Source organism: Chiloscyllium plagiosum, unplaced genomic scaffold (genome assembly GCF_037043375.1).
Source record: "Chiloscyllium plagiosum isolate Xiang-an unplaced genomic scaffold, Cpla_swu_hap1 HiC_scaffold_19, whole genome shotgun sequence".
Lineage (NCBI taxonomy): Eukaryota > Metazoa > Chordata > Chondrichthyes > Orectolobiformes > Hemiscylliidae > Chiloscyllium > Chiloscyllium plagiosum.
The window spans coordinates 66726059-66745425 of NW_028270157.1; the positions used below are offsets into that span (position 1 = coordinate 66726059).

Genomic DNA, 19367 nt, shown 5'->3' on the forward strand with positions numbered 1-19367 from the left:
ATGATTTGGAAAGCACAGAATTTACAAACTCTACCTGGGAGAAAACACTTTTCACACAAGATACATATGTATCAGGAAGTTTACTCATCTAATTTTGCTGACCTAGAAAATGCCAAGTTTGTCCAGCAAAGCATTTAGGGTTTTTGCCCAAACATCGATTTTACTGCTCCTCAGATGCTGCCTGAACTGCTGTGCTTTTCCAGCACCTGTAATCCAGCAAAGCATTTAGTTGTATTTTAAAATGATCTTTCGGAAGTTGTTGTGCCTCGTCATAGTAAATGCTGTAGCTCAAAATACTGCTCTGAAATAATAATCTGCAGCACTGCCACTTGATAGCAGTCCACGCGCCTGAATCGGATTTTAGATACAAGCCAAATTCCAATAGAACATTGTCAAGGCCCATGCTAAATTACAAAACTAAAAGAAACTGTGTTACTGAAAGGGTTATCTTTGATATGATTAGACACTGTAGTGCCATAAATCTGTTCCAGTTATTTCCAGTGGATTGTTAACGTTCGTTAGCAGTACACTTTCCACTTAGAGATAGAAATTTGTGTGGTTCTGGAAAAAAAAGAATTCCTACTTTTGTCAGATCGCGGATTGGTTTCTTCTTTTTTGGTCACAGTACACGCAGTGTAATGTTTAGATATAATGGGTGGAACTGTCCCGGACAGGAAGACGCAGCTTTCCGTATGAGCCCAAACCTAAGTGATACTAGAATCCTAATATCATCCTACGCTCTGCCAGATTTCACCTGTGCTGCACTGAAAATGGGAGAAAACCCGTCCATTGCTGTTGGATAAATGATAACGACGTTCAAAACTGAATTATCTGAACTCAAAGCCAGGACGTTGTTTCCAACACATCAACAACTCTCCAGAGTAACTGAATATGGAGTTTCTTTAATGAAACTAGAGATCTGCAAAGTTTTTGATCAGTTAAACTGAATAGCAACAGCCTTAGCCAAATCAGAGGCTAAGTAGTTTTTCTCTCAGAGGATGCTAACCATTGTTTTGCAGGTGATTGTCAACTTCTTGGAAGTCACTTAGCCTGTCTGGCATTTGACTTACTTTCAGCTACTTACAACCAGACTTGAGAGCATGACAGCAGTTTCTATTGCTCAACTCTGCATATTTGAAGAGGAGCAAAAGAAGCAGCGACCCCGACCACTAACAGTACTGGCAATTTTCTCCTCAGCCAAATGGATTGTCCATTTTCTCTGCACCAAGAAAACAAGCTCCAGCTATGAGGCAGCCCAAAAGAGAGGTCTACAGGAAGAAGAGCAACTCTCTCAACATGTCTAAGCACCAGTGTCTCATAGCTGACCGCTGTAGCCTCCAGGAATATTTCCTACTCAATGGAGTACATTGGTGTGTATCTTCAATAGCTGATAAGATGGTTGTCAAAACAGGCTAGTTCACGACCCCACCCACTACAACGCGCAGATCATTGCCTCTCACAAAGCTGTGTGCTTCCATCTGCAAGAGAAGTTTGGGTGTTCATATTGGCTTATTGCCCTTCCTTTCTCTCCATACATATGCGAAAAGTGACTGAGGCGAAGATGCAAGATGGCAAAAGGCTGAAAGATGATTGGCTGCTCTGATGGAAATGTGTAGTGAGAGAAGAGTAATTGCAGCTGCAAGACATATTCTCCTGAGGAATTCTTGTGAGACTATGTTGGAAAACACAACACTGCTGGATTCGACATCTGAAACTAACTTCTAATGCAGTCTTGAAGTCTTAGATCGTCTTAGTTTACTGTCCCAATATTGTAGGGACCATATTTCTTCTGTTGTGATAGGTCAGTTCCATCTACAGATGCTTGGTTGCAACTGATTATCTCTTCCTCCAGTCAGAATCATACAGCATGAAACAGACCCTTAGGTCCAACCAGTTCAAGCTGAACATAATCCCAAACTAAGCCAGTCCCACCTGCCTGCTCCTCGCCCACTTCCCTCTAAATCTTTCCTATTCATGTATCTATCCAAATGTCTTATTAACATTGTAACTGTACCTATATTGACCACTTCTTCAGAAAGTTTATTCCACACACGAATCCCTACGTGTAAAACATTTGCCTGTCTTTTTAAAATTTCTCTCCTCTCACCTTAAAAATGTGCCCCATAGTCTTGAAATCCCTCATCCTAGGGAAAAGACGAATACCGTTAACTCTATCTATATCTCTCAATATTTTAGAAACTTCTAGCAGATCACGTCTCAACCTTAAATGCTCCAGTGAAACAAGTCCCAGCATATCCAGCCTTCCTTTGTAATGCAAACCTTCCATACCTGGCAACATTCTGGTAAATTTCTTCTTAACCCTCTCCGACTTGATGATATCTTCCCAATAACTGGGCGAACAGAACTGGACACTGTATTCCAGAAGAGGCCTCAATTAACAATCACTGACATGAGTCACAAACGGGGAAGATGATGCATGGTAGGAAATCCTGGGTCAAGCTATGTTTTCATGAAAAACGAGCAGGCAAAGACACACAATGGTTCATTCGTAATGCAGTGACCAAGCACATATCCAATCCAAAACATCCCACACCTTCGGATAGGCACTGCAAAGATTCACTCTTTTCTTTTTGATATGACAATCGCTTTAACGGATGGAAAAGCCTATATCCTGAATAAAGTAAGCATCACAAAGATGCTTATTTCTTTATACATTTATTACATGGTCCATTCCTGAAACTGGCATGTCAGAATGAGAAGAACCTATTTGTTTACAATTGGCTAGAAAGCTATCAATTAATCAATCATGAAAAAAAAATCACTGAATAAAGTCCAGTTCATCGATACAACAGGCAACTTTCTTTTTCTGAATTTTAAGACCGGGTTCAGGCAATAGTTGTCTGAAGAATTCACCAGACATTTGATTGAATCTACCAGGCCCTGTTACATATTGTACAAAGACCTTAGTTTGATTCCTGAAAGAGCACTCAATGCAAAAAAAATTTCAGGAAAGCACAATCTTATAGCACTTTTTATTAAACAGCTATCAATATAATTAATCACTTTATATGCAGCTGCAAAGTGAATAAAGTGAGTAACCGAGAAAACAAGATTGGTAGAAATTTAAGTGCTGTACTTCATCAGGAACATAGGAACAGGAATAGACCAGTCAGCCTGCACCTTTCAATGTGATCATGGCTGCCTACATTTAATATATTTTATACATCCCAGCTCCATGACCTGATACACTATTGCTAATTAGAAATATATCAGTCTCTCCGTTAACCACATTCCAAGACTGATCTTCCACAGCCCTTGGTACCCAATTCTTTGGTAAAGAATTTCAAATGAGTTAAAAACAATTGCATCTCAGATCTAAAAGGCACCCCTTATTTTCAAATTTTGTCCCAGGATTTTAGATTTCCCAATGATTTCCCAATGATTTCCCAATGATTTTACTTGCATCTACCTGTCTGGCCCTTTATGTATTTTGTAATTTCAACAAGATCACCTCTTATTCTTTTGAGACTCTAGCAAAAACAGGCCTTATTTGGCCAATTGTTCTTCCTAGATAAAGAGATTAAAATATTATCCAATACAATGCAAGTAAAGATTCACTACTCCTGAAATTCAAGTTCTTGAATATTGGTGAATATTCCATTAGCCTTCCTAACAGTTTACTGCCCGTGTATGTTACCCTTTAGTGACAATTCAACAAGAACATCTCGGTCCTTTTGTACATCTACACTTTCCAGCCTCTTACCACTTAATAAATATTCTGCACTTCTATTCCTTCTACTAAAGTGGAAAACTTCAGTTTTCCGCATTCCATTCCATCTGCCAAACTCTTGCCCATTCATTAAGCCACTCAAAATCTCCTGAAGTTTCTTTACAACTTTTTTTACAACACACATTCCCACTTAATATTCCCAAATTTGCAAATTATGGAAAACTATTTTTGATCCCATCTCAAATCACTGAATATATATATGAACACCAGGACACAGTCTGCACACGTAAGTGAAATAACTCTTCAGAGGCTAGCATCCCATCACCAATCACCCTTCCTTCACAAATAATTTGACATTAACATCGTCTCTCACTGAGAGAGACATTCAGGGGCTTGATATCCCTGACAGTCATCCTTTATGTCAGCCAAGTCTCCCTGACTGAGGCTGTTAATTTCGTCCAATCAGTGAACTTGTATTGCATGAGGTCCAGTTGGTTGACCTCATTACAATCATTACATCCCTCCCCTGACACAGAGTGGCCCAATTCCACAGAGAGGCTCCTGGGGCTTTTTTAAGACTAGGTCAGGTTCCTCCAACACGGAATCAAACACAGGGGACGCGTAATGAAGTGGAGCTCGCCTCTTGCGTCTGGAGCACTTGGTAGACCTTCATACTTCTTGTTGGATGCAGAACCTTCAAGATGGCTACTTCGGTCATGTCCATCACTGACTCAGAAGATTTGACAATGTCTGATGGAGAGGCTGAATCAATGAGTTCTAGAAGTATTGCCAAAAGTTCTGAAGGGTAAGGCAGATTTTGCTACTAAACAGTCTGCGAATTTGCACCTTTCAAATTGTTCACATGTTTATTCAAGACTGTCGAACCTATCCAAAAAGTCACTGATCTTGATCTTGCGTCGATCATACCTCTTACACACGTGGAACCATTTCCACAATTCTTGCATCAAACTTTGTCCCCTGTACCAAAATTTCTTGCTTACTTGGTGGAGTCTTGGGTTCAGCATTGGATGTCTACCCATTAGCAACTCTGACGGTGCTATCCCCATAGTTGAAGTGGGGTGGTCCTATAATCAAACAAGAACCATGACAACTTGGTATCTAGTGAGGCTATATAGGTTGTTCTGAACTGCAGCCTTCAAAGTTTGGACCATTCTTTCTGCCAGGCCATGAGATAATGGGTGATATGGAACTGCCCTAAAATGTCAAATATCATTCTATTTTAAGAAGTGACTGAAGTCCCTGCTGGCCATTATCTGTGATCAACATTGCTGTGACTACCTACGTCACAAAAAGATGCGCGTAATTTTTCTATCGTCACTCTGATGTTTGATGAATAGACTCTATGGACATCCAACCACTATCGGTGGGCATCTATAATAAGTAAAAACACTGAACATTTGAAAGGACTTGCACAGTCAACATACTACTGAGTCTAAGGTTTACCCAGCCATTCCCATGGATGTGGGGAAGCTGCTGGCAGTAACCTTTGTTGACACTCTGGGCATTATCCCACCAACACAGTTATGTTTGCATCCAAGCACAGCTACCTGGTACAATGCCTCAGTAATATCTTCAGTTTGGAGACCCCTGGATGGCCTTGGTGGAATTCAGCCAGTATTTGACCAGGACAATTACTCTTGCTGCCCATAACAATATGCTATCCTCGACTGTGAGCTAGTCTCTCCGGGTCCAAAAAGGTTTTAATCCTTGCTATGATTGACGTTTGGTTTCCCCCATTAATACCAACTGTTTCAATTTGGAAAGAATTGGATCTTTCTAAGTCTAAAGTCTGATATTGGTGGCTGTGACTAATAGAATGTTGTGAGGATTCAATGTCATGACAGGCTCTTCCATTAAGGGGTACCAGTGGTGATCTCTGCTAATGGAAAGTTGCTCAATTCATCCACGTTTGTCACTTAGCCTCCTGAACATTGTTCTAATTTGTAATTATAAGCACTAAATATCAAAGACCACTGCTGAATATGGCCCAGAGCTATGGGAGGCACTGCCTTATCCTCTTTAAGCAGGCCAAGTAGGGATTCGTGGTCTGTGATGATCATAAATTTTCACCCTTAATAGTATCAGTGGAACTTTCTGACTCCAAATATGACCGACAATCTTTCTTTCTCTATGTGTGAATTTATGCCCTGCATTAGCCGAAGCCCTAGATGCGTAAGCTATTAGATGTTTTTCGCCAGTGGGCCAATTATGAAGGAATACCACTCCAGTGCCAAAGAGGGAGGCATTACACATCGATATAGATCATAGTGTGCCAACATGTTAAAGGATGATAGCTGTTTCTTTATTTCATTGAATGCTTGGGCCAGTCTATTAGAACATTTCCAAGGCTGATCCTTTTTATGCAGATGATGCAATGGTGCTAGGATGGATGCCAGGTTATGTATGAACTTTCCATAATAATTTACCATATCTAGAAATGACCTAAGCTCCTGGGCAGGCATGGGGGCTGAGCTATCTTTGATTACCTTCAATTTACCTTCCAACAGCATTAACCTGGTCTTGTGGACTCTATAGCCCAAGTCAATCATTTGGGTGGAGCAGCACCATACATTTTTCCTTCCCAGACATATACCTGCTTTGGAAAAATGACAGAGATTCATTTCAAAGTTCTCGAAGTGCTCCTTATTAGTGTTCCTTTATCAGGACATCATCTAAATAAATGGCGATCCGAGGTAGACCTTGCAAAATGTTCTCCATCATCCGCTGAAAAATTGAACAGGCTGACAATATGCTGAATGGCAGTCTTGTATATTGATACAAGCCCTTGTGGATATTATGGTGCTGGAAAAGGAGAGCAGTTGGGAGTTTCCAAGGAGCAGGAGAATCGAAGTTTTGGGCATAAGCCCTTCATCAGGAATGAGGCTTGTGGGATGGGGAGCTGAGAGATAAATGGGAAGGAGGTGGGGCTGGGGGGTGCGGGGAAGGTAGCTGGGAATGTGATAGGTAGATGAAGATGCGGGTGGAGGTGATAGATCAGAAGAGAGGGTGGAGTAGATGGATAGGAAGGAAGGAAACCGGTCAAGAGAGCAGTACCAAGTTGGAGGCTTGGGATGAGGAAAATGTTGGGGGCGGGGGGGTAGGGGGAAGAGGGGAAATGAGAAACTGCTGAAATTATCCCATACAGTTGCAGGATCCTAAGGCGGAAAATGAGGCGTTCTTCCTCCAGGCATCAGGTGGTAAGGGTTAGGCGATGGAGACAGCCCATGACCTGCACGCCCTTGGTGGAGTAGAAGGAGGTGTTCAGCCTCGGGGCTGTGGGGTTGATTGGTGCAAGTATCCCAGAGATGTTCTCTGAAATAATCCAAACGTTGGCATCCTGTCTCTCCGATGTAGAGGAGGTAACATCGGATGCAACGGATACAGTAGATACCGTGCGTGGAAGTACAGGTATATTTCTGTCGGATGTGGCAAGATTCTTTGGGACCTTGGACAAAGGTAAGCAGTGGGGAGGTTTGGGCACAGGTTGTGCACTTCGTGTGGTGGCGGGGAAAGATGCTGGAGGAGGGGGGTAGGCTGGTGGGGGAGATGGATCTGACAAAGGAGTCGAGGAGGGAATGGTCTCTCCGGAATGCAGATAGAGGTGGGGAGAGAAATATATCCCTGGTGGTGGGGTCTGTTTGCAGGTGGTGGAAGTGGCGGAGGATGATGTAATGTTTGTGGCAGCTGGTGGAATGGACTGGAGGTTCGGTCTCTGTTGCAATTGGAGGGGTGGGGTTCAAGGATGGAGGAGCGGGAAGTGGAGGAGATGCACTGGAGGGCATCGTCGACCATGTGGGAGGGGCAAGTGCAGTCTTTGGAGGTGGCCATCTGGGATGTTCTATCGTGGTTTTGGTCCTCCTGGGAGCAGATCAGGGGAGGAATTGGGAATAAGGGATAGCATTTTTACAGGAGGTAGAGTGGGAGGAGGTGTAGTGCAGGTAGCTGTTGGAATCGGTGGGATTTTAGTAACGTCCGTGTTAAGTTGGTCGCCGGAGATGGAGATGGGGAGGGAAATGTCTGAGATGGTCCAGGTGAATGGTACTGGTGAAGTTGATGAACCTTTCAACCTCCTCGTGGGAGCACAAGGTAGCACAGATACAGTCATCAATGTAGTGGAGGAAAAGGTGGAGAGCGGTGGTGGTGTTACTGAGGAAGATGGACTGTTCCACATACTCAGTGAACAGGCAGGCATAGCAGAACTAGTTGCCTTTCACAAGACTGGAATTGATGTTGTACCATTAATCTGCAAAAGGTTCCACAGTGTAGGTTCGCAGCCAAGCTGAAGTCTTGCACAAACTTAAGGGCTGGAGTCTAGAGCAAATTTAATTAAAAACTGGTTCAGTGATCACTGACACAGCCGCATTAGTATTGACCTCCATTTTAAGCACTTAACCAAACTTTTATCTTGATCAGTTCTGATTTCAATGTCACTAAACAAGTTAGCTGTTCCAAACCAGATGCAAGTCAAGTTTCCAGTATATGAACTCTCCTTGAAGCCGTCCTGAATACAGGTTCACGAACTATCGTACCGCATTTAACTCTAGTAGGACTCTGTTGCTGTCCTAAATCTGCATATCTACAATTACAATGTCTTACTGGGCAGGATCCTGAAGAAAATTGTAGCCATTTGGCCGAGACTAGGCTTAGTTTTGAGGTTTTGCTGTCGGCTGACCTAAAATTACGTGGGTAAAACAATGACTGCAGATGCTGGAAACCAGATTCTGGATTAGTGGTGCTGGAAGAGCACAGCAGTTCAGGCAGCTTCCGAGGAGCAGTAAAATCGACGTTTCAGGCAAAAGCCCTTCATCAGGAATAAAGGCAGAGAGCCTGAAGGGTGGAAAGATAAGCTAGAGGGGGGTGGAGAGAAAGTAGCATAGAGTACAATAGGTGAGTGGAGGGGGGGATGAAGGTGATAGGTCAGGGAGGAGGATGGAGTGTATAGGGGGAAAAGAAGATAGGCAGGTAGGACAAGTCATGGGGACAGTACTGAGCTGGAAGTTTGGAACTAGGGTGAGGTGGGGTAAGGGGAAAATGAGGAAACTGTTGAAGTCCACATTGATGCCCTGGGGTTGAAGTGTTCCAAGGCGGAAGATGAGGCGTTCTTCCTCCAGGCATCTGGTGGTGAGGGAGCGGTGGTGAAGGAGGCCCAGGACCTCCATGTCCTCGGCAGAGTGGGAGGGGAAGTTCAAATGTTGGGCCACGGGGCGGTGTGGTTGATTGGTGCGTGGGGTCCCGGAGATGTTCCCTAAAGCGCTCTGCTAGGAGACGCCCAGTCTCCCCAATGTAGAAGAGACCTCATCGGGAGCAACAGATACAATAAATGATATTGGTGGATGTGCAGGTAAATCTTTGATGGATGTGGAAGGCTCCTTTAGGGCCTTGGATGGAGGTGAGGGAGGAGGTGTGGGCGCAGGTTTTCCAATTCCTACAGTGGCAGGGGAAGGTGCCAGGATGGGAGGGTGGGTTGAAGGGGGGCGTGGACCTGACCAGGTAGTCACAGAGGGAACGGTCTTTGCGGAAGGCGGAAAGGGGTGGGGAGGGAAATATATCCCTGTCGGTGGGGTCTTTTTGGAGGTGACCTAGAATTACTTTTATCAGGATATTTCTTGAGTGAAAAAGTGTGCTGATGTAAAAGCACAGCCGGTCAGGCCACATCCGAGGTGCAGGAGAATTGACATTTTGGGCATAAGCCCTTATCAGGAATGAATAATCATGAAACGTCGATTCTCCTGCTCCTCGGATGCTGCCTGACCGGCTGTGCTTTTCCAGCACCACACTTTTTGACTCTGATCTCCAGCACCCACAGTCCTCACTTTCTTATATTTCCTGAGTAAGGCTATGCAATTACCTGTGTTAAAGTAAAGCTTGTCAAGCTCAGGCAGACCGGTGAGGGTGTCCAAAACCATTGGAATATCTTGCTACTCTCATGCTTTAACTGCCACATTTTCTAATGATAAAGCCAGTTGTAGCACTAGTTTAAAGTCCATTGAGCTTCAGCCAGTGTTTCTGCATATTCATATCATTAATCCTGCATACTAGATGGTCTCTAAACATCTCTGAAGGTTTAAAGCAAATTCACACGCTTCTGTTAGTCATCTTAAGTTAGTCAAAAACCCTGATACGAATTTTCCTGGTTCTTGAATTGTTGAGTAAAAATGACAATGTCTCAGAGTTAAAGGAGGCTTGAGTCATAATATTCCTTAACTATGTCAATCAATTCTTGATAGGTTGTAGTACCTGGTGCCTCAGGAAAGGTTAGGGCTCTTAATGACAGAAAAAGCTGCAGCTCCACAGGCGGTCAGGAGAATCATTCTTTCTTTCATCTGCAACAATATCATTTGCCCTGGAAATATAACTTTTTATTTACATACAGGGCTTAGTCCTTGACGGTAAGGTCAAATGAGTGAAGCTTCTCTAACAGTGGCATAGTCTTTGACAATAGAAGTGCCTCTAACTAATGCAGGCATTCAGGGGCTTAATATCCTCAAAATTTAACTTTTTATGTCAGCCAGGTCTCCTTGTTTGGGGCTGTTAATCTGGTCCAATCGGGGAACTTATATTCTATGATGCTCAGGTGGTGGACCACGTTACAATTACTAAAATGAGAATGCCTACATTTATTCCTATACTGTTCTTCCTCATAGTTTTTAGCAAAATGAAAAAGTTGTTTGCCAAGTATTCTTCTGTATAATACTTTTAAGTCAGTTTGAAAAAAAAATGGCACAACTGAGACTTAAATAAGACGATCATTTGATCAATGCACATGGTCACAGAAAGAATGAATGATATTAGAATATGGACCTAAACAAGAAGGTCACAGAGATCAAACATGATTGCATGTGTAATCCGAATGCCAATAACAAAACTATATTGACCAGAAGAACCAGAGAAAGTAGAAACAAGCTAAATCAAAGATCTATTTCTCCTGCAGTTGCATGCATAAGGAAGTTCACAAATTTGAGACTGGAGGGAAAAAGGAAAGGTAAGCCCCATGCTCCTAAGGTATAGAATCTGAAAAAAGCTGGTAATGCAGACAGATGGAACTGTATGAAGGGAATCACACAGCCAATCTTCACTTTTGAGGAAATTCTGATTTTTCACAGGTCTGTTTTGTTTACAATGTTGCTTACATAGCTACAAATCCAACAGCAAAATTTTGCCAGAATTATAACAACAGCCTTTAAATTAGCTTTGTTAGATCTTTTTGGGCCTATATTTCAATCAATTAACATGCTGGTGCGCTCATTTGAACCAAACAGAATACAGTTATATACATTCAAATTCATGCATGAATACATAATTTCACAAAATTTCAATATTTACTGTTTGCGACTGGATTATGCAGTTATCGTAACTTCACGTTATTGGGATCAAATTAAGTAACCCCAAATTCCAGCATGTGAATCACAATATGCAAATAATCCATACACTTGCAAAAAGTATAGGCAGGCATGTCACGTTTATGCTATCTGCCAATTAGCACACATGAACAGGGGCACCAAAAGTGCTGGGTTCTCAAATATATTGACAGTCCATCAACATGACTTGGGGGATGAACAACTTTGTTAACAAATTTGTTAATGAAACAACAGGAGCAGAGCAAATTGTGAGGAAGTTACAAAGAGTCTATAAAAGGATAGAGGTAGGTTAAACAACGGGTCAAAAACTTGACAGAAGGACTATCATTTGAGAAGTTACATGGGATTGCCAATTTTGGCCAGAACAGAAAAGTAAAATATTATTTAAAGACAGAGAAACTACAGAACACTGAGACTTCAAAGTCCTCGTACATGAATTACGAAATATCATCATGCAGGTACACTGAGTAATCAAAAAGGCGATGGAACAATGAACCTTCATTGTAAAGAATTGGAATATAGAAGTAGCTAAGTCTTGCTACAATTGTAAAGGGCATTAGTAAGACCACACCTATAGTACTGGGTACAGTGTCAATCCGAACTTAAGTAGGGCCACCGCTCCGTTGCATTGGAAAAAGCTCATAAATGGCTCAGTAGGCTAATCCTAGGAAGTGATGATTTTACTTGGAGGAATATTTGTGCAGGTTGGGCCTATGCTTACTGGAGTTTGGAAGAATGGGAAGAGATCTTATTGATCCATAAAATTCTGAGGATGCTTACCTCAAAGGAATCTAGAACTAGGGGGACATTATTTCTTTCAAAAGGGGTCTCCAATTTAAGAGAGAAATGAGGAGTAGTTTCTCCTCCCAGAAGATTGTTACTGTTTCCCAGTGAATAGGGCAGGTTGGGTTATTGAATATTTCAAGGCTAAGTCAAACAAATCTTTGCCTCCTCAGCGAATTAAGATAGGTAGGAAAATGGGCAACAATAAGATCGGCCTTGAACTTACTGAATTGCTGCAACAGGCTTGCGTAACTGAGTGGCCTGTTTCTACTGATATTTACATTTTATTTCCTAACACCTTTACAGTTTAAAGTTAACCTGAACTTCCAAAAGGATATGATAGCTGCAGCAGGTGGCTTTGAGTCTGTGTAATATTAACGTATTCAGGAAAACAGTGACAAATGCAAATGAGAAAGGCAGTGAGCAAAAAAGGTGGTCTGCAAACCAGGGCATGGAGCAAAGGTGGCACAGAGGCAAGCTTATGCTGGAGCAATATCAGGCACAGCTCCACTGCAGAAAATTTAGAGGTGAATCAGGATTGCAGTTACAAATAGGACAGCCTTCTTTCCCATTAGACAGAATTTTTTTCACCCTATGTTGATCTTTTGATGCTTCTCAGGAGATCCACTATTCAAAAGAAGGAGTCTCCAATTTAAGAGAGAAATGAGGAGTAGTTTCTCCTCCCAGAAGATTGTTACTGTGAATAGGGCAGGTTGGGTTATTGAATATTTCAAGGCTAAGTCAAACAAATCTTTGCTTGAAGAAAACAGTTGACTGAGGAGGTGTTCAACACATTGGCTTTTACTTTCTGTAAGCCTTCTTCTCAGCTAAGTGAGCTTTTTGTTTCTGCTTGCCCCTTCCAAACAGTCAGACTCCAGGGTTCACACCCTGCCAAGTTTCAAGCACCTATTAAAGCTGATATCATGACAGGTCAGCACCTTAACAGTTGGGATGCTTTCTGACTAGAGCAATGTTTGACCTAGTGGGGCACAACATTCCCCCCACCATCGTCCCACCCCAACCCTATGCCAATCAAGTTGTGATAATTGGATATAACTGCTTTCTCTCATTTTGTGTTAGACTGTGGAATAATTTCATTAACAGTCTCTAGAGAATAATAGAAAATCGTTGCTGCAGAATTTCAAAATCAGATTTCAGTTGACGTTGAAATTGCTGGTGAGACTCTCAGATTTATTACAATCCAAAAACAATGCCCAAATCAGGCTGGAAGTGTCACAGAGAAACTCTGAGGGGAGAAGGAGAACCTTATCACAAGAAAGCAACAGAATCCATCCAGTTAATAAAGTATAAAAACACAAAAGACACGTGTGCCAAGTCAGCACAAAGAGTAGGCTAGACAGCACATACAAAGATTCATTGCTGTGGAACAAAGAAACCTCATAGGCACAAGTAATACCCAGCTATTAAAACAAAGCCACAGTACCTTTAAAACTACAGGTCATTTCCAGATCAACAAAAGACAGACACATTAATAGAGGAATACAAAACTAAATGCCTACTCAGCAAAGAAATACAATATGCAGTGGGTGGATGATGGAAATCTGAAAGGAACTCAGCAGCTCTGGCAGTGGAGCATTTAAATAAAGTCAGTATTTTCATTTCCAATTTCATCTGGAAAAGTACAGGAAATATAACTGGAATGAAATTCCAGAACACCGATCTGATATGGCTACTATACTAATAGTGTATGTAAACTGAGCCTATTCAATCCTTCATATGACATACTGAAATTAAAACTTAATTACAACAGTATACATGTGCAGTTCGTGAATTTAATCAGAATCATTCTACTCTATGTAACTTTAAATTGTTATCAAGCTGCAGAGAGTAGTATGAGTGACCTGAGCCCTAAATTATAGATCAAAGAGCATAGCTTGTGATCAAGCTTCCAAGGTCTGTCTTTTGGCAGATTTATTAGAATATCTTTATAGCTCCAAGATAATTTTGTTTGCTTATTGGAGTAGACAGAAAATTCTAAACCAAAGGAGTTGATTTAAAAAACAAGACTGAAGTTGATCAGGATTATTTCTAACTTTGTCAAGACAACTTTTTGAAAGAATTTGGAGGTCCTTAAAATATAATTTTAACCATCCCCTGCTTAGAGATTGATGCGCTTCCTTTGCGGTTCACTGTAAATCTATGGTTACTGGAATAAATAAAGTACATTTTTCACATGGATACAAATCTTAGTGTTGAATTAGTTTTGTACAATCTAATAAAAAAACATTAAAATTATATTTGCTTTATATTAATTAAGCAACTTACTTCAAGATGCACAAAACTTCATCTAGGTTTAACAGTACATCCAAACCCAAAAGTGTTAAACTGAAATATCTACTTACTTGCTGTCACAAGGTAGGAATTAAGATCATTAACATCACACACAAAATTCTGAGCTGTTGAAGAAGCTACGGTTCTGGTAGTTGTGGGGTAAGTGGGTTTCAAAGTTGTACTGCTGATAGCCTGCATTGTGCTGCTACTGTAAGGGGTAGCTGTGGCATTACCGATTTGGGTTTTGGTGACTGGTACAGTCAAAATTGTCATAAGAGTTGGATCCGAAGAGTTTCTAACTGGTGGAGGTGATGGAGTCAGTAGGAATGAAGTAGCAATCAAAACTGTCTCTGTAGATGATGGTAAAACATTGGGAAAAGTATGCAGCAGGGTTGAAGTGGAAGAATAGGGAAGATCAACAGTGGAACTTGGAGTATCTATTGTGATTGCAACTGTGGAAGCCAGAAAATTTGAACTGGTGAGAGTGCTCCTCTCTGTGAAACTTGATTCAAAAACAGATGGCATTAACGTGGGTTGCATTACTTCACCTGAAGGTGACAGTGACTCAAAAGAAGGCGTCATTTCTGAAATACTATGAGAATAGGCAGTGATGAATGAAGATTCAAGATCTACCGCAAGATTTGTATGGTTAGTAGATGTTGCCAATATATTCAATGTGGAGTGTTCTGGCTTTAGAAAAGATGATTCCAGATTTGAAGAACTCAACAAATTTTCAAGATATGTTGTCTCAAACGCAGAAAAACCTTCTGGATAGGATTCAAATAAATTTGAGTATTCTGTTACTGAAACAATACTCGCTTCTGTTGAGAAAATACTTATTAATGAAGAAACCAAATCCAGAGATGGTTCCAGGATGCTGGTCAGTTCAAAGGATTCACTTGCTAAGAATTCTGGTAAATGCGTAGCCACGATTGAGGGGTAACTTGCATTTTTGTTCTGAGGTAAAGTTGATTTTAAATGCTCACTAGCTACACTGAATTCATCAACTGTAGGTGCAAATGCAAAGGTTTCTTCCATCAGCAGTGAAGGACTAACTGTGCTAATATCAAAATTATCCTCAAAAGATGAACGCAATACTTGATTTGATGGATAGATAGTTGTAGAGGTGGTGGCATAGTACGGTAAGACTGTCAGTGATGGCACAGATGAAGTTCTTAATTTTGAAGAAACCGTTGGAACTGAAAAGTGGGTATTGTAGGCTTCAGAGTCTAGCAGTTCTGAACCAAATGAATCAAAGACTAAACTGGATGCCAGGACAAATGCAGCAGTGTTTGACAAACTGAAAGGCATAATTTCAAGATCATCACCAGATCCAAAATCGTTAATAAATGACTGTGTGTGAAGTAATTTAGATGGAGAAAGTAAAACTCCATGTGGAGAGGGGGATGTATATATGTGAGTGGAAAGCAACGGCACATTAAACTCTGTCAGTATCACTCCATCCGCTACTGCATTATTGTCAACTAAAGCAGCATCTGTAGATACTAACAGTTGAGGTAAGTCAGATCTTGAACATGCTTCAGAAACCAGCTCTGATGTTAAACTAGCTTTGATTGGAGTTTTAACATGATGAACCAGAGATTCTAAAGTGATCTTAAACTCTCTTTTGCTACTGAGGAATGCAACATTATTTGAGGTTGAAGAAATCTCATTTTCCTGAGTGAAATCTTCCATATGATGAGAAAAAATGGCCTCTGTTCTATAAGATGCATCATCAATGTGACTCAGCAAGTCTGTTTCACTGTACTCCATGAAGTCCAAATTTGCCATTGTTTTACTTATGGCAGGTTGGAAAGCACGACTGACTGCGATTGACGAGAATAAAGTGGTTACAGGTTCAAATGACAGTTTGCTCGATGGCAGAATAGATATGTCCGAAACTATTCTAAAAGATAACGGATAAACCAAGATGGAATTTGAAAGATGCAATGAGATCTGTGGTTCTGATGACTGCCTGGTGGCACTGTTTTTCAGAAAACTAAATGGAATTACTGGTGATGACAATGTTGGCGTAAGCAAATACAGTGATGTAATTAGTTGGTATTCTTCAGTCACCATTGTCACTAATTCTGATGAAGCAGTGACTTGTGAATTATAAATGGTTGAAGATTCTTGAGAATCAGACAACACAAGCTTTCCTGACCAAGTTTGATTTTTGACTTGCGTCAAGGTTTCTTCAGAGTTTAGTTGGATTCCTGCTTTTAGGTCCAAACTTGACTGCAAGGCTGATTCCACAGCAGTAGTGCTTATTTTGGATTCCTGATTTTGCTTTGTTAAGGCGGATTCCAGTGTGTCATTTATGTCCAGATTTTGCTCGTGTGTCCTGCCTGACAATACTGCATCATCTAAAAAGTGTTCACCTGCAAGAGAACAGAAAACAATTATTAAACATATTTCAAGGAGGTATGAAACAGTCAACATGCAAAGCATATTAGAATAAGCTTGTTTTAATAATCGCTGAAATTTTCAGTAAGAAATTTGCACAATAATGGTCTGGATAGCTCAATGCAAACATTCACTTCCTCATTTCATGAGTTAGTGTACAAATTCAACAGTGTTAAGTAATTCAAAACATGTGTAAGCACAATAATTTTCAAGTCACAAACACAAATTAAAATGGTTGAGCAATTTCAAATTTTGCACTGTTGTGCTGAGATCGACCAGCAAGGGCCATTCCTGGTCGCAGACAAGATCTTCGCAGTCATGATTGCAAAAATGCCAACCAGCAGTACAGAACAAAGGTTCAAATACAATCCAAGCATCAGAATCACCTTGTGGGGCTCTCTCAATCAACATCAGCATCGGTTTTGCAGTCTTGATAATCATTCCCACTGTAATGCAGGTGTTATATGTTACATAAGAGAATCATTTACAAAAACAAAAAAAAAACAACAATACTCAGACAATTGATCATTACTGAATTTTTCCACTTAGGAGGGCTTATAGTAATTCACTGGTCATGGAATTAAACAAAGAAAGATGACAATAAAATCCACATTCATGTAGTGCCTTTGACCAAGGACATTTCTCTGAAATGTAACCAAACAGAACTTAATGATGAGCCACAAAATAAGGTAAGTCCATGAACTGCAAAGATTCGGAGGGATATGGACCAAATGCAAGCGGGTGGGACTAGTTTAGTTTGGGATTAAGGTCAGCATGAACTAGTTGGACCAAAGGTTCTGATTCCGTGATGTATGATTCTATAACAGCTTGGATTTGAAGTCAGCAGTAAAGCAGTGGCATTCATCAGTAACCACACTGAGAAATATGAACCTACTTTATTTGTTAGCTGTGTAAGGATTCAACATCCTCTCCCAAATGGTCCATTGACAAGAGCAAAGATGTCTTGCAGTGAACACAAGAACATGAGAAATAGGAATAGGAGTAGGCTACTCAACCCTTGGAGTTTCATCTGACTGAGTTCCTACTTAAATACTGCACCATCCTCTTATCACTTGTTTTTAATACGTAGATATCTATCACACTCAGTCTTGAACATCATCAACAACTCCTCAATCCTCTGTGCAAAAAATTCCAAAGATTCATCATCCTGAATTCACAAATTTCCCTTCATCTGTCCTAAACTGTCTGCCTCTTATTCGTCAACGATGTCCTCTAGTTCTAAACAGAATCAGGGTAAACATTCTTTCTGCATTCACCCAATTGATTATTGCAAAAATGATACATGTCTCGCAGCCCTCTACTCCATCTACTCCAGCAGCCCTCCACTTTATCCGCTCCAACCCTAGCCTCACCATTAAACCTGATGACAAGGATGGCACAGTAGTAGTGTGGTGCACCGACCTCTACACTGCTGAAGCCAGGTGCCAATTCGCAGACATCTTCTCCTAGTGCCCCCCTCAACCACAACCTCACCTCCCATCACCAAACCATCATCTCCCAGACCACCCGCAACATCACCTCTGGGGATCTCCTATCCACAGCCTCCAACCTCATTGTCCGTGAACCCCATACCGCCCGATTCTACCTCCCACCAAAGATTCACAAACCTGACTTCTCCGGTCGACTCACTGTCTCATCCCGCTCCTGCCCCACTGAACTCAGCTCTGCATACCTTGACACTGTACTGTTCCCCCTTTGTCCAGGGGCTTCCCATCCACGTTCAGGACACCACTCATACCCTTTATCTCCTCTAAGTCTTTCGTTTCCCAGCTCCCAAAGCCTCATCTTCACCATGGACATACAGTCCCTCTACACTATCCATCCGCCATGACGAATGCCTCCAAGCCTTCCATTTCTTCCTTTCAAGCTGTCCCAACCAGCACCCTTCCACTGACACCCTCATCTGGCTAGCTGAACTGGTCCTTCGCCTTCCAATCCTCCCGCTTACTCCAAACCAAGGGAGTAGCCATGGGCACCCGCATGGGACCCAGCTATGCCTGCCTCTTTGTTGGGTATGTGGAACTGTCCATGTTCAGCAGTTACATCGGCACCACTCCTCACCTGCTCTTCTGCTAATGCCGATGACTGTATCAGCGCTACTTCGTGCTCTCACGAGGAGGTTGAACAGTTCATCAACTTCACCAACAGCTTTCACCCCAACATCAAATTCACCGGAACCATCTTGGACACCTCCCCTCACTTCCTGGACCTCTCCATCTCCATCTCGGACGATCGACTAACCACAGACATCTAATACAAGCCCACCGACTTCCACAGCTATCCACACTACACCTCCTCCCACCCCAACTCCTGTAAAGACACCATCCCTTATTCCCAAGTTCTCCACCTCCGCCGCATCTGTTCCCAGGATGACCAATTCCAGCTTAGAAAATCTCAGGTGGCCTCCTTCTTCCAAGATCACAATTTCCCTTCCCACGTGGTTGATGATGCCCCAGCGTATCTCCTCCACTTCCTGCACCACTGCCCTTGAACCGCACCCCTCTCAATGCAACGAAGACAGAACGTCCCTGGTCCTCACCTTCCACTTCACCAACCTGCACATGCATCATCCTCCACCGCTTCTGCCATCTCCAAAAAGGCCCCATCACCAGATATATATTTCCCTCCCCACTCCTTTGTGTGTTCCGGGAGAGATTGTTCGTTGTGCGACTCCCTCATCAGGTCCACGCACACCCCCACACTCGCGGCATCTTCCTCTGCCACTGCCGGAAGGGCAAAACCTTCACCCATACCACTCCCCTCACCTCTGTCCAAAGCCCCAAAGGATCCTTCCA

The 19367-nt window shown here is 42.0% G+C and overlaps 1 protein-coding gene across 2 annotated transcripts in view; it reads right to left on the reverse strand.

The window, feature by feature from the left end:
• LOC122559476 (UPF0606 protein KIAA1549) overlaps positions 1–19367 on the reverse strand; it is a 243007-nt gene that overhangs the window by 139369 nt on the left and 84271 nt on the right. For both annotated transcript variants that reach the window (XM_087997506.1, XM_043708965.2), the window contains exon 2: positions 14217–16526. In XM_087997506.1, coding sequence (XP_087853632.1) covers positions 14217–16526 — 2310 coding nt within the window. The remainder of the gene's footprint in view (positions 1–14216; positions 16527–19367) is intronic.